At 41.5% G+C, this 27081-nt stretch overlaps 1 protein-coding gene across 2 annotated transcripts in view; it reads left to right on the top strand.

The window, feature by feature from the left end:
* CPVL (carboxypeptidase vitellogenic like) overlaps window positions 1-27081 on the top strand; it is a 127459-nt gene that overhangs the window by 47249 nt on the left and 53129 nt on the right. For both annotated transcript variants that reach the window (XM_070368794.1, XM_070368795.1), the window contains exons 4-9: window positions 1950-2064; window positions 3056-3114; window positions 4943-5022; window positions 10377-10443; window positions 25077-25199; window positions 25763-25894. In XM_070368794.1, the coding sequence (XP_070224895.1) occupies window positions 1950-2064; window positions 3056-3114; window positions 4943-5022; window positions 10377-10443; window positions 25077-25199; window positions 25763-25894 (576 nt within the window). The remainder of the gene's footprint in view (window positions 1-1949; window positions 2065-3055; window positions 3115-4942; window positions 5023-10376; window positions 10444-25076; window positions 25200-25762; window positions 25895-27081) is intronic.

The following is a 27081-nucleotide window of genomic DNA, read 5'->3' as shown; positions in this document are numbered from 1 at the left end:
TGAAGAGATCTCTAGTCGTTCCCATTCTATTGTTTCTCTCAGTTTCTTTGCATTGATTGCCTAAGAATGCCTTCTTATCTCTCCTTGCTATTCTTTGGAATTCTGCATTCAAATGGGTATATCTTTCCTTCTCTCCTTTGCTTTTCACTTCTCTTCTTTTCACAGCTATTTGTAAGGCCTCCTCAGACAGCCATTTTGCTTTTTTGCATTTCTTTTTCTTGGGGATGGTCTTAATCCCTGTCTCCTGTACAATGTCACGAACCTCCGTCCATAGTTCATCAGGCACTCTATCAGATCTAGTCCCTTAAATCTATTTCTCACTTCCACTGTATAATCATAAGGGATTTGATTTAGGTCATACCTGAATGGTCTAGTGGTTTTCCCTACTTTCTTCAATTTCAGTCTGAATTTGGCAATAAGGAGTTCATGGTCTGAGCCACAGTCAGCTCCTGGTCTTGTTTTTGCTGACTGTATAGAACTTCTCCATTTTGGCTGCAAAGAATATAATCAATTTGATTTCGGTGTTGACCATCTGGTGATGTCCATGTGTGGAGTCTTCTCTTGTGTTGTTGGAAGAGAGTGTTTGCTATGACCAGTGCGTTCTCTTGGCAAAACTCTATTAACCTTTGCCCTGCTTCATTCTGTACTCCAAGGCCAGATTTGCCTGTTATTCCAGGTGTTTCTTGACTTCCTACTTTTGCATTCCAGTCCCCTATAATGAAAAGGACATCTTTTTTGGGTGTTAGTTCTAAAAGGTCTTGTAGGTCTTCACAGAACCATTTAGTTTCAGCTTCTTCAGTGTTACTGGTCGGGGCATAGACTTGGATTACTGTGATATTGAATGGTTTGCCTTGGAAATGAACAGAGATCATTCTGTCGTTTTTGAGATTGCATCCAAGTACTGCATTTCTGACTCTTTTGTTGACTATGATGACTACTCCATTTCTTTTAAGGGATTCTTGCCCACAGTAGTAGATATAATGGTCATATGAGTTAAATTCACCCATTCCAGTTCATTTTAGTTCTCTGATTCCTAAAAGAGTAACAGTCGATGTTCACTCTTGCCATCTCCTGTTTGACCACTTCCAATTTGCCTTGATTCATGGACCTGACATTCCAGGTTCCTATGCAATATTGCTCTTTACAGCATTGGACCTTGCTTCTATCACGAGTCACATCCACAACTGGGTGTTGTTTTTGCTTTGGCTCCATCCCTTCATTCTTTCTGGAGTTATTTCTCCACTGATCTCCAGTAGCATATTGGGCACCTATTGACCCGAGGAGTTCCCCTTTCAGTATCCTATCATTTTGCCTCTTCATACTGTTCATGGGGTTCTCAAAGCAAGAATACTGAAGTGGTTTGCCATTCCCTTCTCCAGTGGACCACATTCTGTCAGACCTCTCCACCATGACCCGCCCATCTTGGGTGGCCCCACACGGCATGGCTTAGTTTCATTGAGTTAGACAAGGCTGTGGTCCATGTGATCAGATTGGCTAGTTGTCTGTGATTGTGGTTTCAGTCTGTCTGCCCTCTGATACCCTCTCTCAGCGCCTACCATCTTACTTGGTTTTCTCTTATCTTGGACGTGGGGTATCTCTTCACGGCTGCTCCAGCAAAGCGCAGCTGCTGCTCCTGACCTTGGACATGGGGTAGCTCTTCATGGCTGCCACTCCTGAGGATATACAAAGGCAAATCTTTGATCATTCCTGGGTATTCTGGCTATTGGCGAGAAAAGACTTAACTGCATAAGATAGATACCAGCATATGAAATAAATATTAATTCTAAACAAGAAATGCCAGTGCTTTACTTCTGTAGAGCATGGTCATGGGGAAGGTTTGATGAGACTTAGTCAAGGCTGTGAAAGACAGAGGATTTAGGTGAGTTTGCTTGGGTATTTTCTGAAGCCTTAGCACTCTGTGTATTCACTGGGTTCTTTGTCCTTTCTAGATAGAGCCACAGAATGCGCCAGTCGTCCTTTGGCTGCAAGGTGGGCCAGGAGGCTCATCCATGTTTGGTCTCTTTGTGGAACATGGACCTTACATTGTCAGCAAAAACATGACTTGTAAGTATTGCTTGGACTCTGGTTTCCCATGGAGAGTTCTTCATTTGAACCTTATATCTGCTTTAGAAATAACTTAGTGTGAACAGTGAACCTCTAGAAATAGCTTTATAGTTTCAGATTATGAAAACGTAATTTTCTGGCAGTGTCTGTCCAGGAAGGAGGAGCCAACAGGGTGAGTGTCCTGACTGGGCTGCTTTCTGCCTTGAAGTTTGGGTGAAATGTTCCACACTTTGTTCTGCTAGTCTACTGCTGACTCAAGCAATCCAGACTTATGAAAACAGTTGGCATTTATTACTGTCTGGGCAAGACCTTTTGTGTGGGACCAGTGGGTGGAATTATATCCCTAATTATTCATACAAACTGAATGGCGTACAGTTCAGCCACACAAATGATCAGATATCTTAGAAGCAAGGTGCTGAGGGCTGAGGGCCATAGGAAGGAATGGAGAAGAAGCTACATCCAGCTCTAACCCAGGTTTATCTCCACCTCAGTTTTAGCGGAGGGGAGATTGTTTACTTTCCCCAGGTCAGAATTTGGAGTGTGAACCAGTTTGTGACTTGGTATACTTCTGTACACAATTCTGTCGAAGTTGTGGATCTCTTCAGTGTTGGATGGGAGGGAAGATTCTGGAGAATCAGAGGTTAAAGAGAATTTACTCAATTGGACAGATAGGTTTATTGCATCTGTGGGTGATGGGTGTTTCTGCATGAGGCAGTTGCATGGGGTTTTGTTTCCAACATTCATCTTAGGTGTAGAAACTCTCTGGTTCTGGGAAAAGTAAAGGAGAGGAGGGGAGGAGGAAAAACAGCTGGTGTCTGTACCTGCTGCAGGACAGTGACGCAGGGTCAGAGGGATGCAGGGTCAGAGGGACACCAAGAGTTCCCCAAACTGGAGGGGACAGGTGGGAGTGTTGGGCTCCAAACCAGAGCTAGATGTTAGGTGGAATGTTTTATTAAGGGCTCAGTCTCAAGCCTCTTCTCTGCTTTACTAGTGTTTGCCAGAGACTTCCCTTGGACCATTACGTTTTCCATGCTCTACGTTGATAATCCTGTGAGTACCTGGGGTCTTGTGAAATGGCAGTGTTGGCCTCTCTAGTCTTTTTTTCTTTCATTAAGTACATTTGTTAAATAGAAAAACACCAGATTTTTTTCTTTTTAAAATAAAATTGTTTATTTTCTTTTTTAAAATAATTTTTAAAAATTTTATTGGGCTGCTCCAGGTCTTAGTTATTGCCTAAATGAGATCTTAGTTGCCACGTGTGGTATCTAGTTCCCTGACCAGGGTTCCCACCTGGTTTCCCTGCATTGGGACCACTAAGTCTTAACCCTTGGAGCACCAAGGAAGCCCCTATAATTGTCTATTTAAAAAACACATTTGATTCAATTTGTCCCGTTCTCTCCTTCAGCATTGAAACACATACATTGCCATATATAAAATAGATAGCTAACTAATGGAAGTTGCTGCATAACACAAGGAGCTCAGCCTGGTGCTCTGTGACCACCTAGAGGGGTGAGACAGGATACAGGATGAGGGGGAGGTCCGGGGGGCGACATATGTATACCTATGGCTGATTCATAGTGTTGTATGGCAGAAGCCAACACAATAAAGCAATTATCCTCCAATTAAACATTTTTTTAAATTGAGATTTAATTTTTCTAATATGTACCATTATATCCAAGTTTGGGAATTTTCCTTGCTGCTTTCTCTCCTTCCCTCATTTCTGGTCTTATGAAATGTTCTCTTCACTGAGTTATACCATCCAGGAAGGGATGACTTTCTCTCTACTGATAATATGGGTTTCTCTATAACTTGGGTTTTTTTGTAGCGGGGGAACACCTAATCTTTCAAATACAGCTCTGATATAAAAAGTCAAAACTAGCCCCTTTCACTTATCACAGTGAGCTGAATGCCTCATCTCAGGGAGAGCAAAAGGTAGAATTCTCCTTGGGACATTTTTATGAAATCAAATCAAATAAACTACAATATAGGAGAGTAACTTTAGGGTCAACTCCTGCAGATTGGGAGTATCTGTCCTCTAATCTAACTTCTTTCACTTCCCAGACGGTTCAAAGAGAAAACAGAAAAATAGGAAGGAAAAAATCCAACATTCTTGCTCCCCCCTCACCTCCGTCATGTTTTGTCAGCCATCTTCTTTCCTAGTCTAGAATTCCATGTTTACATTAAAGTCTAATTAAATGTTCTGTTCCCTTGGCTGTTTGGAAAAAAACAAAAAATCAAAAATATTTACAACTGATGTATATGGTGGGGGTGCATTCCTTGTACATATTGTTGACCCAAAATAAGTAGTAGCTTTTTCTATTGATTTACTCAGTTGTCTATGAACTTCCAGGAATAAGGAACTATTAGTTTAAAGTTAAACTTTATTTTAAAACCCCTTATCTGCTGAAGGTGAAAGGGTTTAGTGGCCATATTTATCACAAGTAAAGAAATGGGGAAAAAAACTGCACACACACACACAGCTAGCTTTTATCTTCAGCCAATAGAGTTCCTTCTTAGCAGGACAGAGCAGTGCACCTTCCAGGTTTCAGAGAGGAGGCAACTTTGACTCTTTTGCTACTGTAGCAGAGGCCAGGAAAGGTGAGTTTCTCATCCTTAAATAATCATCTGGCAGGGTCCCCACTGCAGGATCAAAGAAGAGCTTTGCACTGCCAGTTTATTTGGGCTCAGCAGAGGGAAGGGGGACATGGTGACATGCAGCATCCTTCTGTGAGCATGGATGAGTGCGCATGGGTGATGTCAAAAAGCTGAGGCCAAAGGCATGACCTTGGGAATAATGTTGATTTCCTTCCCATGTGGTGTCTCTCAGCAAGATGTGCATTTCTCTCTGTTTATACCTGCTTATTTATTTTACCTTCAGGTGGGCACAGGTTTCAGTTTTACTGACCACGTCCACGGATATGCAATAGATGAGGATGACGTGGCTCGAAACTTATACAGGTAAAAGGCCCTGGCTTTCTTTTGGCCATCTTCAAACCAAATGATTTTCTATTTCAATATGAAAATTCCTCCAGTAGTAGAAGTATTATTGATTGGTCATCATAGTCTAGTTCCTGAAGATCTTTTAAGAATACTTCTACATGAGGAGTGTGCACACACACGCACACACACGGCCTGTTTTCCATTTTGTTATGTTATAATTGATAACTGTGAAGTGGCCAGCAGAGAAAGTAGCAGGAAGAACTGACATCTTAAGGTGTAATTTTGTAAAAATATCCTTTGAAAAACAATAGAAACAGCAGAATTATTCAACCAAATATACTTTCCCAACCTTTCAACTAGCTGCCTGAGAGGTTTCTGCTTGCTTCCAACATTATTTGTATATTGAACTTTGGATTTGCCAAGAAACAACATCTCAGATGTTTGTTTTTTTCTTTCCCAGGAGTCCTCCTTTTGTGGCCATCACAAAATGCAGTTTTTCATTCCTGTGTTTCTCCTTCATGCCTTTTCCAAGCGGAAAGCTCAGCTTGCTAGCTAGTCTCTTACTTTTCCTTTCATATTACAAAGTTATTCTTTTGCACAAAAAATTAAGGAAAACGTGAAGTTGTAAACCTGATCAAACAGTATACATATAATATCTTCCTTTCTCTTTTCTTACATTCATTATAGCTATTTTTAGTACATTTTCTTAAAGTGACCTTTCTTATTTGGTCATTTTTTTCCCCCCCAGTCTGTAAATTATTACTAGAGCCCAGGTCCTGGATTCTTTCCAATCACTAGGGTCCCCCCACCCCCTGCCCTACACATTGTAATAATTTGCTGAAAGAATCCTAGTGGCCAAAAAGAGTTAACCAGCTCCTCTATGCTGCCCCCCTACTTTCACCAAACACCCCGCCTGCTAATTGGTGAGCAAACCCAACCAATCCCCAAAGTGAAAGTGAATCTAATAGGAGTCAGTGTTTTTTTTGATCTCTGACAAAAGCTTTCCCTTTTATTCTTCTTTCTTCCCTAGGCGATGGCTGGCGGGAGGGGGGGTGGTGGGGGTAGGGGAGAGGAAAGAACTTTCGGCCTCTCTCCCAGAGATGTTTCTTCTCTGCTGCTCCAGAAAATGACATGGCTGGTGTCTGTCTTGCACACTTTTGTTCGCCACATGTCCCGTTATTTTAACACGGTCATTCAGTCTCCAGGTGAGCTGACTAGGATCCACACTTCTGCTTCCAGATCCTGTGGGTCCTTAGCCAGATCTTGGCAGGGGTCCCTCCGCTGCCACCAGCTCAAACACCTCCTTTTCCCCGCCACAAACATAATCCTGATGGCAGTCCTAACAAGTTAACTCAAGGGCCATGTCTTCCTCATTTAGTACTGAACTGTGAGCTCTCATTTTTCAGGTCGGAAACATACATCCCCCATACCCTCCTCCTCTAACCCTCTTTTGGCTTAACTCCAAACAACCTCAGTTGTTTAATTAGCAAACACCCTGAGGGCGGAGGGTCTGTATGAAAGAAATACATCAGACCCTCTTAAGCCAGAGCCTTGCACCCCTGCCCTTCCTCTTCTGGCTCTCCAGCCCCTCCCCCAAAGATGGTCACAGCTTCCAGTTGACCCTCCTAGTGGATATTTACTGCTGACATGTGGTTCGTCTCCTCTTGCAAGACATGTAAAGAGAACCTATTTCAAAGCATCCATTGTTTATAGCTGTTTTAGTTCTTTTTGCTTCAGGCTCTTAGAACTGGAAAATAGCTAATCAAGGGTAGCGCAGAAAACTGATTTCAGCTGTTTCCTTTATGGTTTATACTATTTGTTTCCCTTTGTGACTGCACTCTTCTCCCCAGCTGTCCAGATGGGTGTTTGGAATAAGAAGGTCGCTTTGAAACCTATCAACAGGCTACTACAGGTTTAAAGGGTAGAACTTTCTTTTTCTTCCTTTGAAAACCATCTTTCTTTTTTTCTGAAAATCCCACTCCATTTCACTATTAATAGTGCACAGCTGAGAGTAGATTCCTAAAAAGACATTTGACATTTACATTTAGGCTGCTTTTCTTTGTTGGAAATGAAACTTTTTCCGCAAACAAGATGTTTAGACTTTTTTTTTTTTTTTTTTGCTGTGGTAGTCTCTCAGTCCTGTCTGACTCTGCGACCCAATGGACTGTAGCCACCAGGCTCCTCTGTCCATGGAATTCTCCATACAAGAATACTGGAGTGAGTAGCCATTCCCTTCTCCAGGGGAATCTTACCAACCCAGGGAGTGAACTCGTGTCTCCTGCATTGCAAGAAGATTCTTTACCATCCGAGCCACCAGGGAAGCCCATTGCTAAACAAAACTTCATAACAATGTGACTATGAAACAGTTTTATATATTAAATTGAGAACAGTATTGAATGAAGGGTGCAGGTGAGATCATGGCCCAGCCACACTAGATGTGGAATGAATGAATGCTGAGGATAGCTCCCATCTGATGCAAGAGAACAAAACCACTGGGATCCTTGTCGCTATGCTTCTTTCAGCCAGACTATCAGTGACTAAAGGTATACCTTGTCTGGCTTTTGTTGGTATGGAGCTTTTGCTGAGATTATTTTCACCTCAGTTCTCCTGAATGTCTTGTATTTCTATGACCCTGACTCCACTAGAGCAGACCAGAGTCTAGAGCTGTCCTTGGATCTGTAATGTGTTATCATTTACATCCACCTCCTCTGCCCTGAGCCCATCTTCTCTTTAAAAAAACTATCTGAGGGGTGGTTTCTCCTGATCATTCACCCTTGCCTTCTGTGTTTCATCCCGTTGTCTCTTAATGTACCTTTCTGCCACTGAGTAGCCTTTGACTAAAATTCTATTTATTTGACAAGGCCTTGACACGATGCCAGCAAGGTTCCAAGTGGAAAGACATGGAAGAGACATATGCTTTGTGAGTCATATAGCTCTTGTGCCTGAATAAATGCATGGAGTACACACGCGTGCACACACTCGTATGCTGTGTATTGGGATGATCAAAAATTCGTTCGGGTTTTTCCATAACATCTTACAGACAAACCCAAATGAACTTTTTGGCTAACCTGATATTATATGCTTTAGCAGTTGTACTTATAAAGTTTGCAGTTTAATGTGAGGATAATTCTAGATTTTATTTTTGAACAACCCTTTACCATGTAATGGTCTAATCCTTGATGAAAACTCAGTTCAGTGAACAAATGGCATATGTACCTCCAACTTACCAAATTTACCTTTTTCATTTTTCATTCCCATTTAAGAAATACCTACTAAGGCATTGCTATGATTAGCCAAGTTTTTATTCAGATCCTACTGTGAAATTAAAATTCCGTGATAACTTCCTCAATTGGGACCTTGCCTTGGAAACTTCAACTAGAGAATCCTGTTTTTGCCAGCTAGAAGTAACCTGGGAGATTATCTCCTTCAACTAAGATTACCGGATAAAATACAGAATGCCAGTTAAATTTGAATTTCAGGTAAACAGTGAATAATTTTTTAATCTAAGTATGTCCTATGCAATATTTGAGACAGACTTAGACTAAAATATTATTTGTTGTTTATCTGAAATTCAAATTTAGTTAGACATCTGGTGTTTTATTTGCTAAATCTGGCAACCTCAACAACTCTCCAACAAATTCTTTAAGGAAATAAGTTTTAAGCTAAAGCACAAGGCTTAATTGAGATTTACTATATTAAATTGTCTATTGCCATTCCAACTAGCAGGAAGAGAGAAAGAGAAGTAATTTTTAGCCTGAAGGTTAAAGAGGCAAGCGTGGAGAATAAACTCCTATTTTTATCTCAGCTCTAAAGGCAGCGTATTGCCAGCACAAACATGGAGGCTATGTAATGCGCTTTCCAGATTTAGTTGCTACAAAGATTTCAGTTACTATAAATAATAAGTAAATACACTGAAACTCTACAGTAGAGTTTAATGTTGGCTTGTTTTTTTTTAAGATTATTTTTATGTGGACCATTTTTAAAGTCTTTATGAATTCGTAACAATATTGCTTCTGTTTTATGTTTTGGTTTTTTGGCTGTAAGGCATGTGGGATCGTAGGTCCCTGACCAGGGATCGAACCCTCACCCCTTGCATTGGAAAGCGAAGTCCTAACCTCTGGACAACTAGAGAGGTTCCAATGCTGGGTTCTTAATGGAGCCTTTGAAAATTAAGTTATTGCTGGGATTGTGGTGATTGTAATGACCCAATTTTGCCTCTGTGTAACCCTTGAACTTTCTGCTCCCGGTTTTGCAGGGCCTTCTTGTCTTTTATCTTCACTGGCTAGTTCACAGCTTTTAGTCTCTCAGCAGGAAACGAACAAAAACCCTGCCCAGCTTCTCAGGCATTGCAATCTAGGTCAAGACATTCATAAGGCTTCGGAGTTTCACAAGTTTTTGTCTCCTTTATGAAAGATTCTGTTCAAGTAGAGAATCGTTCAATAACCCACCCTTTTCTTGCTTGTTATGAAATAATTTCTTGAGTCTGTTTAAATCTATTTCAGCATACCAAAGTGGCTGTTGGCAATCTTTAGTAAATGTGGATATTTTGAGCCCAGAGGCCACTTTGCGTTTACTTCCATATCTGTGGGCATTTGGTGGTTTTCCTTTAGGCTATAGTCATTTTAGGGGGCTTCCCAGGTGGCTTAGCAGTAAAGAATCCACCTGCGATTGTAGGAGACACAAGAGACATGGGTTCAATCCCTGGGTCAGGAAGATCCCCTGGAGTAGGAAATGGAAACCAACTCCAGTATTCTTGCCTGGAAAACTTCATGGACAGAGGAGGCTGACAGGCTACAGTCCATAGGGCTTCAAAGAGTCAAACACACTTGAGTGACTGAACAGATACACACCTAGTCAGTTTACAGTTTTTCTGTTCTTTGGTTATTTAAACACTGAAATTCTAGGGGCCACATTAGAATATAGAAATGTTCAGTGTTCCCCACCGAGAGAGGCTGGTAAGCAACTGAGGTTCCCATTACCTCACCACAAACTGAGGTTAGTGGGACTATAATGTTTGTAGAACTGACTCCACAAATTGCTAAATGATAGGTGAAAGCCTGTGGCACTTTGCTCAAGGGTCCCCTCAACAGGCAAGTGATTCAAGTTGGTAACCCAGGGATTTAGAAACCTTTCCAGAGTATTGATGTTCACTTGTATGAACTTCTGAGTATCACAGAGCAAGCCTACAAGTGTTTTTCTAACCATCCACAGAGTATGGAGTGTCATACAGTCATGAGACTTTGAAAACAATACCTCCAGAAGCTTATAGCATAATGGTATCTTAATTCAATGCGAAACCTCTTGTCTAAGGGTGAAACTGGGTAGTATAGTATGATTCCATGTAATTTTTATTGTTGCTTTTCTTTTTGCAGTGCATTAATTCAGTTTTTCGAGTTGTTCTCTGACTATAGAGACAATGACTTTTATGTCACTGGGGAGGTAAGTTGAAATCATATTTTCTTGTGTACTTCCAACATCATCAGGACTGGAATATACTATGACACCTGTGGTTTATCCATTCAGTGTGTACATACACATTAGTTCAATCCATATAAAAAAATTCTCAAATCATTCCCTACTATGTCTGAGGCTTTGAACAAGTATTAAAAATTCAGTGATGAATAAGATATTAATGCTGCCATAAATCTGAGAGTATAATAATAAATACAACACAGAATGAAAAGTACAATTAGAAAAGTAGCTGCAAAGACAAGTAGCTTAAGGTGAGCAAATAGCTACCTCTCAAGATGTGATCCACAGGAAAAGTCAGACAGAGGAGGCAAGAATTAAACTGGACTTTGAAGGATGAATACGGGTGTATTAGTCAAGGCTTTTCTGCTTACAAGTGACAAAAACTCTATTCAAAGTGGCTTATGTAAAACAGGGGATTGACTTGTTCGCATCAGGCATGGCTGGATCTGGGTGCTCAAACTTTATCATCAGGATTTTGTATCACATTCTCCTGATCTAGTTGTTTGGCTTTGCACGTGACTGGTTTCATTCTCAGGTAAGTTTTTTTCACCTGTGCCCTCACCTCTCCAATCCACTCCAGAGCTCTAGAGATAGCCTAAAGGCTAAACTTATCCCTCATCAGAATTCCACCACATTTCTAAATCCCATTGTCCGTTTGGAGCCCATGCCCATTCTAGAGATCGGGGGATGGAGTATACAGATTGGCCAGAATGGTGCCTAAGGCCCACTGCAATGCTCTAGGAAGCAGCAAATGATCTTGAAGCCTTTACACCTGAGCCACAAGCTTGAGAATGGGGGATGAGTGGTCTCCAGAGGAAGATCTGAGTGATGATACCAGAAGGAGGGCTGGAAGGATGCAAGCACAGACCACAGGTGTCCATTGTAAGGGTGTCAAAGTGGAAAAGGGTCTCAGCTTTTCCAAGGAAATGGCAAGTTAATGGAACTAGTATCTTCCCTCTCTTCACCTTCTTTCTCCTTTTTCTAAACTGTCTAGAAAGGATATCCTGGCTATTTAACTTCTTACACTTAAGTCTTTTTAAAAGACCGTTACCTAGTTAGGATTTTTTAGGACCTCTACCAGTAATTCCCTGCTGTTCCTTCCCTTTTAACCCATTTCAGAGGCAGCATGGGGAAGGGGGAAGGAAGCAACACCCCTGTCATTTTGGTAGCAACCTTGGAAAACACCCAGTCAGCAGAATGATCTGCTTAGAGTGTAATTCCTTGTCTTGTGAATAATGTGACAATGTTGTTAACCGTGATGTTGAACTTTTCAGCAAAGCTGCCAAATTTTCAATGAAAAACTTGACTTGTCTACTTCATGTCAGTCTGGTGATTTCATGCATGTAATTTCTGAATGTGTGCAGGAAAGGACAGTTTTTTTTTTACATTCTCTGCTGCCAGGATGAATACTTTTAAAGAAACTTGTGCCTTCAAAGTGATGAAGGAAGATGGGAATGAGGGGGCAGGGGCTAGGGTGGAGATGCCCTTGCCAGGCAGCAGCATCTCTGTAAGAACCATGCAGGAGATGTTAAATCAGGGGGCACACCTTTTTCTAGAATGAAGAGCACTCAGTAGTGCCTGATGGTTTATTATTTGCAGAATGTGGTGTTCCTCTTTAGTTTGTTCCATCTGGTCTTCTGTTAAGGCTAGGAGGAAGAATGGAGAAGTGGAAGGAATTCTGCATTAATCATTAGGAGACCTGAGGTTCATTGCTGGCTTTGTCTCTCTCTATGATTCCAGACAATTTCTTTAACTTCTCTGGGCCTCTGCATTTCATCTTACAATCAGAAGGGTTGGTTTTTAAATTAGATCGCTTCCAGGGATATTTTGCTGGGGATGTTCAACCGTAGTTACCTAGACATACCCTTAAGGAATCTGTATATAAATGCAGTTTTAACATAATACCAACCCCACCCTCCCTGTGTCCACCGCCAAAAAAATGTTGTAATAGATTCTCAAGAAAGGGAAATCTTTTCTCTTGTGAACTCTTAATTTCTTCATACTTTTGGGAGGGGTTGAAAATAATGCTGCTAGATTTGTAGAACTATTCTTGGGAAAAAATGCATAAACTCAGAAATGGTTTTCTGCTTCTCATTGCAAATGTGAAAGTGTTAGTTGCTCAGACATGTCTGACTCTTTGCGATTCTTTGGACTGTAGTCCACCAGGCTCCTCTGTCCATGAAATTCTCCAGGCAAGAATACTGGAGTAGATATCCATTCCCTTCTCCAGGGGATCTTCCCAACCCAGGGATCAAACCTGGGTCTCCCACAGGCAGATTCTTTACCATCTGAGCCACCAGGGAAGCCTATTGCAAATGTACTGGACCTAAATATCTTCCACTTTAGTGTGCTGTGAATGAGAGTAGCCTGTTGCTCTAAGCGACTTGAGCAGCTGTTCAGCACCCTGAATTTGTTGTAAAGGAGTCTGGAAGTAATAACAGTACCTTCTGTATAGGCTTGTTTTGAGCATTTAATTAGATAATCCTCCTCAAATATTTAACAGAGTGACTGGCTGTAGAGAGTACCCAACACATGATGACTATTACTACCATTCATGTTGAAAAGTTGGATTAATATATTATTGCTCCAAAGCATATGCCCTAATGCATGTAAGCAGGGGCTGAGATGTATAAAGAGCTCTGCTCACTTGCTTTTGGGGTGTGGCGTTGTCTCCCCTCTTATTTTGAAATCATCTGTAAAAGAAGTTGTTCACTTCATCAGAAGATGATGGTGGAGCTTAGCAACTTTGGTTTGTAGCAAAACGGGTATGGACCAACCGAGGGCCCTCGCCTCTGCCATGTGGACCATGGAGAGGCCACAACAAAGCGTGGTGTGGACCCACATTTGAAGCAGTGGAGAAGGAAGAATTGCTTTGTCTCCTTCCCTTCTCTCCGCTTCTGCCTGGAACACCAACTGGAATTAATTTTCTCTAAAGAGAGACAAATGTGTCTGTAAATCACTCTCCTCGAGGCATGAAAAAAATGTACTTCAAAAAGAGAAACAAGCTGCATTTAATTCACATAATTAACTTTCTTCATAAGTGTTATCCTTTCTGAGCCAGTAACTATTAGTGAGATTGCTCTTTTTCATGAGGTTCAGACACTCTTTAGAATCCACTCAAATGTATGTGGGCCCAGCTAGAAATTAAAGCAAAACAGCCCTGGTGCATGAAGGCAGGGAGGTGGCAGGAGGGAGGGGTCCATCCACTGTCCTCTTCGCCTGTAATTTTCAGTCCAGTCATGGAGAAGATCCAGTGCTTAGGGGCGGTTGTGCCAATGGATGGGATTGCTTGTGAATGGCATCTGAAAAACCTGAGCATCTCTTTTTGATCAGCAGGAGAGGGGCTGCTTTCCTTAGAAGCAGTTTGCAACCAGGGTTTATTTGAGGCAAAACTTTGAAGCTATTTAAAAATTAGCAAACTTAATAGGATACTTTATCTTCATCCACATGAGCAAAATCCTGCCGGGTTCACAGAGTCTGATTTCTTCATTGAAATCATCATGGTCCAGTGGGTTCAGAGGGCAGGATCCCAGGAGTCAAGAGCCAGGTTTGCTTAATTTGTTTCATACAGTACTAGGCACAGTGTTTAATGGATGTTATAGAGTGGCTTCGAGCAAGGCATTTGCCAGATAAAATAAAAATATCGATGAGACTTCTTGCTGGCTTTTTTTGGTCTCCCTTTCATGGTTCTTCTCTCCCTCTACAGTGCCCTAACTCCCCCTCTCAGCCTTCCTTTCCTTGGCTGTATGGTGTTTGGTCCTAGTTCTCCCATGCTTCCTCCATCCCCATCATGATTATTCTGTTTCTCTCCCCAATTCTGACCTGTTACCAGCTCACTGTCCATTAGAGAAAATTAGATTAAGCGTACTCCCAGCATGCTGCTGCTGATTAGTCGCTTCAGTTGTGTCTGACTCTGTGTGATACTATTGACTGCAATTCACCAGGCGCCTCTGTCCATGGGATTCTCTAGGCAAGTGTACTGAAGGGGATTGCCATGCCCTTCTCCAGGGGATCTTCCTGACCCAGGGATCGAACTCGCGTCTCCTGCATTGTTGGCAGATTCTTTATCACAGAGCCACCAGGGAAGCCTCTTCCCAATATACTTGTCTTTGAATAGAGGACAGAGCCTAAGCCATAGAAGGATACTTGTAATAGGGGAATTTCAAGCACTGACACAGTTGTAAAGGGGTAGGCTGGGAGAACTATCCAAGTGATAGGTTTATACTTGTTTATGAAAGCCACACCTTTGTCTTAGCCCAGGCTTGTGATCCTTGAATTTGGTAGTTAGAAGGGGACCTTCTGGAGAAGGAAATTGCAACCCACTCCAGTATTCTTGTGGGGAATTCCAAGAACAGAGGAGCCTGCCAGGCACACTGGTTGGACACAACTGAGCGACTAAACTACAACAAAGGGGACCTTCTGGAGTATTTAGTCCCTTTGTTTTATTTGTAGATCTTACTTGAGAATATTTATTGAGAGTGGATCATATGACAGGCATGATGCTGAGCACAGTTTCATGCATTTCCTTATTTAATCCTCACAACTGCCTTATGAAGCTAGCGCTGTTATCATCATACCCATTTTACAGCTGAGATAAATGAGACTTGGAGAGGTTACAAGCTCATCCAGCCCAGAATTAGAACCTAAGCAGCCAGACTCCAGAACCCAAGGACTGTGGTCAAGGGACAAGTTAAGGATTGTAACCCCCTTCATGGAGATGCTTTCTGGAGCCTGGCTGCACATTCCTCACAAACTGCACTGTCTCCGGAACCCACCTATTCCCACAGAATAGATCTGTCTGTACAAGGGAGTCAAACATCCTTTCCATATTTTGTGCAGTCTCTAAGGGTTACTGCTGCTGCTGCTGCTAAGTTGCTTCAGTTGTGTCTGACTCTGTGCGACCCCATAGATAGCAGCCCACCAGGCTCCTCTGTCCCTGGGATTTTCCAGGCAAGAGCACTGGAATGGGTTGCCATTGCCTTCTCCACTAAGGGTTACTAACCTAACCTTATACAAACAGTAAAGAAGTTCCCAGCTTCTTGGATATTTCTGTCTTTCTGGCCAAGACTTCATTTTAATCATAAAGGCTTGGCTTTGATCATAAAGTTTTATGGGGTAAATGGAGGTTTCAAATGATCTAAAGGCTTGAAGTCCTTGGAATGTAATTATTTCTCAAAGCGTGGAACTTGCTGAATTTTATTAGATAACATTTGAGCTGCTTTAACTCTTGAGCTCATGACAGATGTCTATTTTCAGTTATGTTCTTCTGACTTGCCAATATTTTCTTTTAGAATTGAAAACGGATTTTGACTATTCAATGTGTTTAATATTAGAAAAGTCAAGATTTAAGCTGCAACCTGAAGAACTGAATGGGGGCATATGGAAATGTTTGCAAATTGGGCCTCAGGCTTTTGGATAGCATATCTAAGTCAAATCAGCACATATTTACTGATTCTTTAGTTACATGGAAAAGAATACGAGTAAATCAGAAGTAATTATAAACTTTGTCTGAAGTGAGCTACCGTGCTGGACCAAGCAGCATGGCGACACAAATAATACCTGATTAGAGGAGATGTGTAGGCTGGGGACCGGAAATACTAAATTAAATCTGTTATGCACAGCTTCAGCCTACTGAGTTCTATCGACAGTGAGCAAATGAAGGATTCAGTTTGTTGACGGTGGTCCAGTATGTTCATGCTCTTTATTTAAAAGTTGAATTAAAAAAAAATAAAAGTTGAATTAACTACAGTCTCTAAACAAAAGTGTTTACTCCTCTGATCGAATCACCTGGCTTCAAGCTGGGTATGAATTTCTCTAAAATCGGCACCGAGGCCAGAGTTAGGGGGAGGTAAGGTGCATCTTTTTCACTTATTGTAGTCACTAATGGAATTATTTTTTAAAGCAGCATCATCTCAAAACAAAATAGAAATATATCATTTGGAAGGCATTAGATACTTTTTCATAAATTTATGTGACTAAAAGTTGGATACAGATCAAAATGTTTTTCTTATATGTCTATTCCTGTAGATTCTGCATTTCTTTTTAAGCCCATAGTCAAGAGAAATAGCTATTTAGGTAAAATCATATTAGAAGCCGCCCCCTTTTTTTAATCACAGCAGTGTGGTCTTGAAATTAGATGATGCATGGTCTAGCAATGTCTAGGAAGTTGTAGAGATTACCACAATCTGTTGTGTGGAAACCGAAGTTCTAGTTTTCCCCATTCATTAATTTTCTGAACTAGGTGTGTTAAGGCTACCCCTCTTCTCTCTTCAGTAGAAATAATGGTGCTGAGTGAAGTAAGATTCTATCGCAAGGCTAGATGAAGTCAAGGTTGTCCTAGCATAATCCCGTCCTCTTGACTGCTGTGTCCTGTGTGACTCCATGCAGCTTAGGCTTTTCACCAGTTTTTGTGGTAAAATTCTCTTCAAGGCACATCCCCCTCTTAAAGGCATGTTCACTTTGATCACCCTCATACATGGGAGTAGCTCCACCACAATCTGTGCTTGGGGACAGCTAGACGACATGAAACTGGTGTGACTCTGTCCACAAGGAGAGCTCACCTGTTTTTTCTCCTGAGCATGGAAGGGTTCTCACCAGCCCTGAAGTGAATTCTTGAGGTACGTTCATCCCACCTGGAGTGGCTGGGGACTTGGTGACAAAGCAGGGAAAAGGGCATTGATGACCTGACGTTCCTCATTGAGTCATTGCTGAAGCTGACAACGGCCTTTTTCCACTTCCAAGCAGAGGTAAGGGGCTAGGGCCAGTAAATAGTGACACTTGGCAACCAGATTTAAAAGCCATTGCTCATTATCACGGATAAAGTTTCTGTAAGTTTTACCATAAAAGGTATACTTAGAAGCAAGTCACAGAATGAATATAACGGCGTCTACTTTAGTAAGAAATGTAGACGACGGAGAGTAGCTTACACAATGGTAACTGCTAACATATGTGGAGTTTCTGTCAGAGGACATTGTTTCCATTAAAGTATTATTCTCTGACATGGTGTTTTTTTTTTTTTTTTTTCTTCTGGAGGAGCTGATTGAAACTTGATTTTTAGATATAATTTTTTTTCCTTCCTTAAAAGTAACCGGGTGGCAGGCCTGCAGTAAGTCTGCTGTGAATGTTGTTGAAACATGTAAGAAGGGAGAGATTCCGACGGAATACACAATCACAAGTTTCTTTAAGTCCAATTGCATTGTGCTTTTACACATCTGGACAATTAACCAAGCATTACATTCTCTCTAGACTATTTTTACGAGTACAGTATGCTCCTAACATGATTTCCATTAGGCTGTTCCAAACATCATTTAAGAACTCAGAAAGATTGCAGACCAAGATTCAAAACCACTGTTCAACTGTAATGTTGAGACCTTTTTCTCTCGTGGAGAAATAAAAGATTGAGAGCTGAATTCTGAGATCCTTCTGATGTCAGAGGAAAAGTCTAGGTTTGTTGCTCCTTTAAGCTCCAACAAATACAAGCACAAACAAACATACACTAATTATCTCTGGCCCTTCTTGCCAGGGGTGAGCTCAAAATATGGTCACTGTGGAGCAAAGGAACCATATCAGGATAGTGCTGGAAATCGCAACTTCTTTAAATATTGGAAAGGAGTAATTACTAGGGGCAGACTAAAATCCTGACATGTTGATTGCTAATCGAGTTTGAATTATTATGATGGTTAAATATGTTTATCTGAGTTCCTCATTTGAAGGTCACTGCTGAATTCTAAAATAGTATGTGTTCAGATAGTTTCTGGCCACACTTTTCCTCTTTCCTTTTATAATTGCTTTGATGCTGTTCCGAGCTTTTATGAGGCCAGGGTCTGATCCGAAAGTAGAAGGTTAGTGTTAACTCATAGACTTCAGGAACTTCCTTGGCCAGCTGCTGCCCACATTGGTGAACCCCAGCCAGAGATCAGAGAAACCACAGGGCTGATAATTGTGGTTGTCGTTGCTTTATTTGTTGTTATGGGTAGAACTCAGAACAAAAGAGGCAAGAGTTCATAAAATTACAGGATCATAACTATAAGTCCTAAGGGGCCAAATAGTCCATTTCTCATCTATAAGACAACCACACCTAATTTCTCCCCGCAGAGTCTGGGCTTCTATTCTATTTAAAATCATATCTGGAAAAGGGAAAACTGGGTAAAATCAAATCGGTTCAGTTCAGTTGCCTCAGTTGTATCCGATTCTTTGCGGCCCCATGAACTGCAGCATGGCAGGCCTCCCTGTCCATCACCAACTCCCGGAGTCCACCCAAACACATGTCCATTGAGTCGGTGATGCCATCCAACCATCGGATGCTCTGTCGTCCCCTTCTCCTCCTGACCTCAATCTTTCCCAGCGTCAGGGTCTTTTCACTTGATTTATTGTCTGGTTATCTTTTAAAGTGTTCTCAGTGGTCAGAGAATTGTTAAATCGAGAAATAAATGGTTCAGAAAGAATAAACAAATCTAATCTTGAAAAATAAAGAAAGAAATGTGTCTCAGCAAGGAGAATGAAAATAATTGAGATTTCATTATAATGTTTCGCTGTCCATTTTCCATAAAATAATCCTATAATTGTCTACTGTTTTGACAGTCTGAGTCACTCAACCAGTGGAATGATTAATGAAAACAACAGGGAAGGATTTGTCACCCTGACACAGGGCAAGGAAGTGTGTGAGTCATTAAAAAGCAAAAACCGAGGCAAACATCATAACTGCCAGGTTAGCAGATATGGACTGAACATTGAGGAATCTGTTTTGGACGTGGTTATATTACTACCCATGCCTGCCTGCTAAGTTGCTTCAGTCGTGTCCAACTCTGCAACCCTATGGACTGTAGCCAGCTAGGCTCCTCGCTCCATGGGATTCTCCAGGCAAGAGTACTGGAGTGGGTTGCCATGCCCTTCTCCAGGCAATCCTCCCAACCCAGAGATGGAAACCGCATCTCTTTTGTCTCCTGCATTGGCAGGTGGGTTCTTTACTACTAGCACCACCTGGGAAGCCCCTTATATGAACTACCTATATACATATAGACATATATATATGTACACACACACACACACACACGTATAGTGACTGCAGAATGCACGTGTGCTCAGTCGTGTCTGATTCTTTTTTTTTTAATTTTAATTGGAGGCTAATTACTTTACAATGTTGTGGTGGTTTTTGCCACACATCAACGTGAATCATCCACGGGGGCACATGTGTCCCTCCATCCTGAAGCCCCCTCCCACCTCCCTCCCCACCCCATCCCTCTGGGTTGTCCCAGAGCACTGGCTTTGAGCGCCCTGCTTCATGCATCAAACTTGCACTGGTCATCTATTTTACATATGGTAATATACATGTTTCTATGTTATTCTCTCAAATCATCCCACCTCCGCCTTCTCCCACATAGTCCAAAAGTCTGTTCTTTATGTCTGTGTCTCTTTTGCTGTCTTGCATATAGGGTTGTTGTTACTATCTTTCTAAATTCCATATATACATGCGTTAATATACTATATTGGTGTTTCTCTTTCTGACACACTTCACTCTGTATACTAGACTCCAGTTCCATCCACTTCATTAGAACTGACTCAAATGCATTTGTTTTTATAGCTGAGTAATATTCCACTGTGTATATGTACCACAACTTCCTTATCCGTTTTGTCTGCTGATGGACATCTAGGTTGCTTCCATGTCCTAGCTATTGTAAACCGTGCTACGATGAACACTGGGGTACATGTGTCTCTTTCAGTCCTGGTTTCCTCGGTGTGTATGCCCAGCAGTGGGATTGCTGGGTCATATGGCAGTTCTAGATCCAGTTTTTTAAGGAATCACCACACTCTTCTCCAGAGTGGCTGTACTAGTTTGCATTCCCACCAACAGTGTAAGAGGGTTCCCTTTTCTCCACACCCTCTCCAGCATTTATTGTTTGTAGACTTTTTGATGACAGTCATTCTGACCAGTGTGAGATGGCACCTCATTGTGGTTTTGATTTGCATTTCTCTGATAATGAATGAGTTTGAGCATCTTTTCGTGTGTTTATTAGCCATCTGTATGTCTTCTTCGGAGAAACGTCTGTTTAATTCTTTGGCCCACTTTTTGATTGGGTCATTCATTTTTCTGGTTTTGAGCTCCATGGGCTGCTTGTATATTTTGGAGATTAATTCCTTGTCAGTTTCATTTGCTATTATTTTCTACCATTCTGAAGGCTGCCTTTTCACCTTGCTTATAGTTTCCTTCCTTGTGAAAAAGCTTTTAAGTTTAATTAGGCCCCATTTGTTTATTTTTGTTTTTATTTCCATTACTCTGGGAGGGGGTCATAGAGGATCTTGCTGTGATTTATGTCAGTGTGTTCTTCCTTTGTTTTCCTCTAAGAGTTTTATAGTTTCTGGTCTTACATTTACATCTTTAATCCATTTTGATTTTCTTTTTGTGTATGGTGTTAGAAAGTATTCTAGTTTCATTCTTTTACAGGTGGTTGACCAGTTTTCCAAGCACCACTTGTTAAAGGGATTGTCTTTTCTCCATTGTATATTTTTGCCTCCTTTGTCAAAGATAAGGTGTCCATAGGTGTGTGGATTTATCTCTGGGCTTTCTATTTTGTTCCATTGATCTATATTTCTGTCTTTGTGCCAGGACCATACTGTCTTGATGACTATAGATATATGTTTGATTCTTTGCAACCCTTTGGACTATAGCCTGCCAGGCATCTCTGTCCATGGAATTTTCCAGGCAAGAATACTGGAGCAGTTGCCATTTCCTACTCCAGGGGATCTTTTTGACCCAGGAATTGAACCTGCATCTCTTGAGTCTCCTGCATTGGCAGACGGATATATATATATATTACCACTGAGCCACCCAGGAAGCCCAATAAAACAAAATATATTTTTTTTAAAACGTTTCACTTTCTTATTTTCTGTAAGTGATCCACTTGGCAAGTGTGCAATGGCTAAATCCAAGAGTGGGTCCCAGTTTTGGGGACCAGAGACTCGCAATCATTTCAGGACTGTTGATTGAAATGTGATTTGATGAGAGAAATGGGAAGAGTGGAGGCAGCGAAGCCTGGATAGAATTCCAAGTGGGCACATGACTGAAATGCACAGACCTTTGTTTTCATGATTTTAAAATATAGGAAGATAATGTTAACTTTACATTGGCTCAAATTAGAGTAAGGGAAATAACATGTTCATAGTAGATGCTCGGAAACTGAGAGGGTGTTCCTTCTTAATCTCCTGCCTGAATATATCTCAGAGATACATGATGATCACAAAGGGGAAGGTGCCATAAAAATGTGACTGTTTTAGTCTAGATTTGTCATCACTACCGATAAAATACACACTCTTCTATCTCTGAAAAAGGCAAATGAGGGGTTTTATTGCCAGGTCTTATAACAAGACAACTTGAGTGATAACATCACTGGAAGGTATACTTTTTTAGCATTTGTACTAATTTCCAATAGAGAAAAAAAATGTTTAGAAATGTCAGACGAGTCATTCATTTATCAGATGTCTTTTTATGTACCTAGTATGTGCTGGGCAATGTACACATGGTAGAAATAATAAGCCATGAAAATGGTAAACTTAGCCTTAATCACATTTGAGTCAAGTTTTCCATAATGTATTTTATAAAGAAATTGTGTTTTGTGATTTATTTATTTTTGTGTCTACTCAAGTATCTATCATGATACCTTTGACAGAAAAGTTGTCAGATAAATCACCACTGAATGAAGAGTACATAATAGATCTTTACCAGTGAAATGATTATTCGAAAATATTTGCTTTTTGGGGTCAATTGTAGAACTATTACTTGATAGACTTACTGTCCCTAAAAAGAGAATATAGCAAAATTATACAAGCCAAATTTCAGACATGTAAGCACATCTTGATAACACCACATAGGGATGTTAAAGTGTACTCGTGAGTACGTGCTGTGCAAGTCACTTTAGTCATGTCCAACACTGAGACTCTTTGGACTGTAACCCCCCAGGCTCTTCTGTCCTTGGGATTCTTCAGGCAAGAATATTGGAATGGGTTGCCGTGTCCTCCTCCAGGGGATCTTCCTATCCCAGGAATTGAACCCGAATCTCTTACATCTCCTGCATTGGCAGGTGGGTTCTTTACCACTAATGCTACCTGGGAAGCCCACTCATGAGTACACTTTGATTCAACACTTTGCCTAAATAATTATTATTACAAGAGGAGTTCATTAGTGAGGTGATTTTATATAAACTATGGAAATTACGTTCTTCTTTCATAATTTGGAGGTGGTTTAGGATTCAGAATAGGTCAGACCACATTTGGGGCTTCCCTGATAGACCAGTGGTACAGAATCTTCCTGCAATACGGGAGACCTGGGTTCGATCCTTGGGTTGGGAAGATCCCCTGGAGAAGGGAAAGGCTACCCACTCCAGTACTCTCACCTAGAGAATTTCATGGACTGTATAGTTCATGGAATCTCAAAGAGTCAGACAGGACTGAGCGACTTTCACTTTCACTTTTAAAATTGGGCTTCCCTGGTGGCTCAGCGGTAAAGAATTTGTATGCAATGGCAGGAGAAACAGGAGACGTGGGTTCGATCCAGGGGACGGGAGGATCCACTGGAGAAGGGATAGGCTACCTACTCCAGTATTCTTGGGCTTTCCTTGTGGCTCAGCTGGTAAAGAATCGCCTGCAATGCGGGAGACCTGGGATCGATCCTGGGTTGGGAAGATCCCCTGGAGAAGGGAAAAGCTACCCACTCCAGTATTCTGGCCTGGAGAATTCCATGGACTACAGGGTCGCAAAGAGTCAGACATGACTGAGCGACTTTCACTCACTCCTACACTCAGACAAGGTTTAATTCTGGCTCTACCACTTAACTTCTTTGAGCCCCAATGTCCTTACGTCGACATGGGAATAACAACTCCAGCATATGATTGTGGCATGGAATAAAAATGAAAACTTTCCAGAATTCTCAGACTGTGAACTTTGGAGCCCTGGAAAGCCTTGGAAATACTGTGAAAGTTCTACAGGTCCATATGTACCCACCTAATGCCTCTAGTCTATCTAAAACATATGTGCACTGCTGATTCTCAAAGGCATGTAAGTTAACTCAGAATTCATTCATTCAGCAGCTGTTTATTGAGCACACCCAAAAACACAGCACCAGGCACAGGGAAAACATTCATAAACAAAATAGACATCTCTCTGTGTTCATGGGTCTTCTGTTCTAGAGTGGGTAGAGGATAACGATGCACAAGATAATAAAAGTCTGTTGGAGAATGATAAAGATTAAGATGAAAAAGGAGAGAAAGGGAGTATAAAATATCAAAAAGTAGTGTTAGGGAGGGCAACTCTGAGAAAGCCTCACTTAAGGAAGTGAGGGAGTTAACCAGATGGATATCCCGGAAAGAGCATTCCAGGGACAGGAACAGCTAATGCAAGGGAAGGAATAGTGCAGATCACAGTTAAGATTTGGTCTGAGAGGGGCTGGAGATGATGAGCAAGAGGACAGTAGAGGATAATGTGAGGGAAGTGACCAAATCATGTCAGCCCTTATGCCTCAGAAAAAGGACTTGGCTTTTGCTTTGAGGGAGATGGGAAGTCATTAGCGGGTTTGAGCAGAGGAGTTGCTTGATCTTATTTGACAGACCACTGTCTTGAAATTAAACTGGAAGAGCAAAAACAGAGGCCCATTGAGGAGGCTACTGCAAGAATCTAGGCGAGAGATGATGGTGACCTGGGGCAAGGTAGTAAAGTACGGATGTGGAAAGACACTGGATTCTGCATTTGTCTTGATAGAATAGATAGAGTTGATGAGATTCACTGATGGACTTTTGTGAGGTTTGCGTGAAAGAGGACAAGACCAAGTGTGTTGGCCTGAGCAGTTAGAAGAACAAAGTTAACATTAATGGAAAGAGAGGCTGCAGGGAGGATTGGAGGGTTGCAGCTTCATTTTGAACATAGGAAGTTTAATACTAGACACACAAGTGGAGATGTCAGGAAGGCAGCTTTTTCATGGAAGGAATACAGAACTATTTTTAAATATCACAACCAATAATAGCTCTTTTCAGCATAATCTAAAAGAATTATTATCATGTTTATGTCCACAAAATATTTCAAAATTTAAAAAGAGCCTTTTACTGTAAAAGGCTGAAAACAGAGGTAAGTTCAAGTGACTATTTTAGTGGCCAATAAATATAATTTTTCCTTTTCCTCTTCCTTTAATACATGTTGATTTCAAATTTTGGCATCATTATACAGATTTTGAAATCTTAACTTTGGCTTTTAGATTTTTTTTTTTTTAAATAAAGCTTGCAATGGAACTTTCTGGTAAGAGAAACCCTAAGGATGGCAGAATTGTGTTCACTGGTGTCCATGTTATTTTCTTTTGGAAAGAAATTAGAACGTTCACTTAGTACTTTGGACTTCTGACCTGTAGCTTGCATGTCACTTGGTACTGTTGGGGATGACAAAAGAAGGAAGGGACTGAGCTCTGCGCTGTTGTGAAATTTGCAGTGTGAGGTTAAGAATAAAATGCATCGTGCAAGTCTTGTGGAAATCCTGCTTGTTTGATTGTGATTTTAATTCACCTAAATGTGCCATTTTAGTAGCACCGATATGTGATGGTTTGTTCTAATGTCTGCCCTTCTCAGTCTTACGCTGGGAAGTACGTGCCAGCCATCGCCCACTACATCCACATACTCAACCCTGTGACGACCATGAAGATCAACCTGAAGGGAGTTGCTCTCGGAGACGCGTATTTTGATCCCAAGTCGGTAGGTGGCTCTTCTTTCCTTTCCATTTTGTTCCTTAAGGAGATGCAATCCCCTTTAATCAGACAGAGGCTCCTCTTAACCCTAGAGACCTAACTTCATAAAGGGAAATACTGTTCCTCGAATGACTTTCTAATGATTTCAATCTTCTAATTTTTACCAAATGTTCTATGGTGTCAACTTACTGTGTCAGCGTAGGTTGGCTGAGTGCAAGTGTCAGTGTGTGTGTGCCTGTGCTTGGTGTGTTTGTGTGTATTTTGTGTATGTATGTGATATATGGGGGTGTGTGTGTTGTGTGGTTATGTGGTATATGTGTGTATGTGTGTTTGTGTGGTGTATTTGCATATGTTGTGTGGTAGGTGATGCCTGTGACGTATGTTTGTGTGTTTGTAAGTTTTATGTCTGTGTGGGTGTGGTGTATTGTGTATGCATTGTGTGTGTTGTGTGTGTGTGTTGTCCCGCTCCACTAATTAACAAGTTACAGAGGGTTATTTCTCAAGCAGACGGGCTCCCCTCACATCCCTTTCTCTCCCTGTCGTGTCTGTGTTTGCCTCTTTTCTCCTCAGATCATAGAGGGCTACCCATCATTCCTGTTCCAAATTGGCTTGTTGGATGAGCAGGAGAAAAAGTACTTCCAGAAGCAGTGCAATGACTGCGTGAAATTCATCCGCCAGGAGAAGTGGCTTCAAGCCTTTGAAGTGAGTTCTAGGTCCCGCGCTGCCCTGGAGCAATAAGCACCATCTGAGAAGGTCCTGGAAGCACTGGGGTGCCTGGCCTGGTGTTTTATTGTTAGAGAAGCTGTATCCGGGGTGCTGTCACAGTCAGGAGGCGAGATGAGTGGGCTCATAAGGAAGAAAAGGGCCATCTGGGTTTCTTTGAATTTACTTTGGCAATATTTTAAACCTGAGATCACCTCGGGGTGTTTATATAACTGTGTCTTTCATTAACTGTTTTGATTTCTGTACATGCTGTGTCGCCCTCGAGGCATCCCTGCTATAGGGAAATCAGAAGAAAGGCAACCTGGAAAGTGGATGCATATGCATCCACATGTGCTCTAAGCCCTTCAGAGGGGAATATCCGCACACGGGGCTCCAGCTGGGGAAGTGGCCGCAGTTTAACAAATGTCACATGTGCCTGTGTGTCTGGAACAAAGAGTATAAACGGTGGTGTGGTCGTTTGCAACTTTTGCAAAGAGCTGTTGGCTTTTGTGAATATCATCACATCACTCTCCTAAAATTGAATTTGAGGATCCAATAATATGATTATGTTCTTGAACCATTTTTTTTTGGTTGTTTAAAACCTAAGACTCTACTAAATATTAGGATACGTGGGGGACTTTGTTTGTTTGCTGGCCTGTGCGAACAAAGATCATGTGTAAGCAGTCTTCCTTGGGGGTTATGCCACCTTTGCCATAAAGCCATGATGTTTGACCCAGTAAATGTGGTGTGACTGAATTTTGAGGCCTTTAATCTTGTTATTGAAAGCACAGCCTGTCACCGTTAACCTAACAGCATTGTTATTATTAAAGCTGAGGCCTGATATTAATAGACTTGAGGCGCTGCAGATCAGCTGGTTCAGATCAAAACAGGAGACATACAAATTTATGGAGAAGAGTGGGGTAACAAAATGATGCTCCATTTTACAAATAGGGTGCCAGGGCACTACCTGAAAATCCCCAGGGAGTGATGCTGTGAATTCTGACAGCAGCAAGCTGCGTGAGTGCCGGAGCTCAGGAAGTCCTGGGTCACTCTGCAGGACGCTGGTGGGCTCCCCTTTCTGCTCCAGGACCCTTGATATGGCTGCAGTGTGCATACAGGATTTCTTATGCAATTGTGAATGTGACGAAGAAGGATCTTATTGGAGACATGCTGGGTCATTCTTCAAC

Source organism: Bos mutus, chromosome 4 (assembly GCF_027580195.1).
Source record: "Bos mutus isolate GX-2022 chromosome 4, NWIPB_WYAK_1.1, whole genome shotgun sequence".
Taxonomy (NCBI): Eukaryota; Metazoa; Chordata; class Mammalia; order Artiodactyla; family Bovidae; genus Bos; species Bos mutus.
This window is presented reverse-complemented; position numbering and strand designations above follow the sequence as displayed.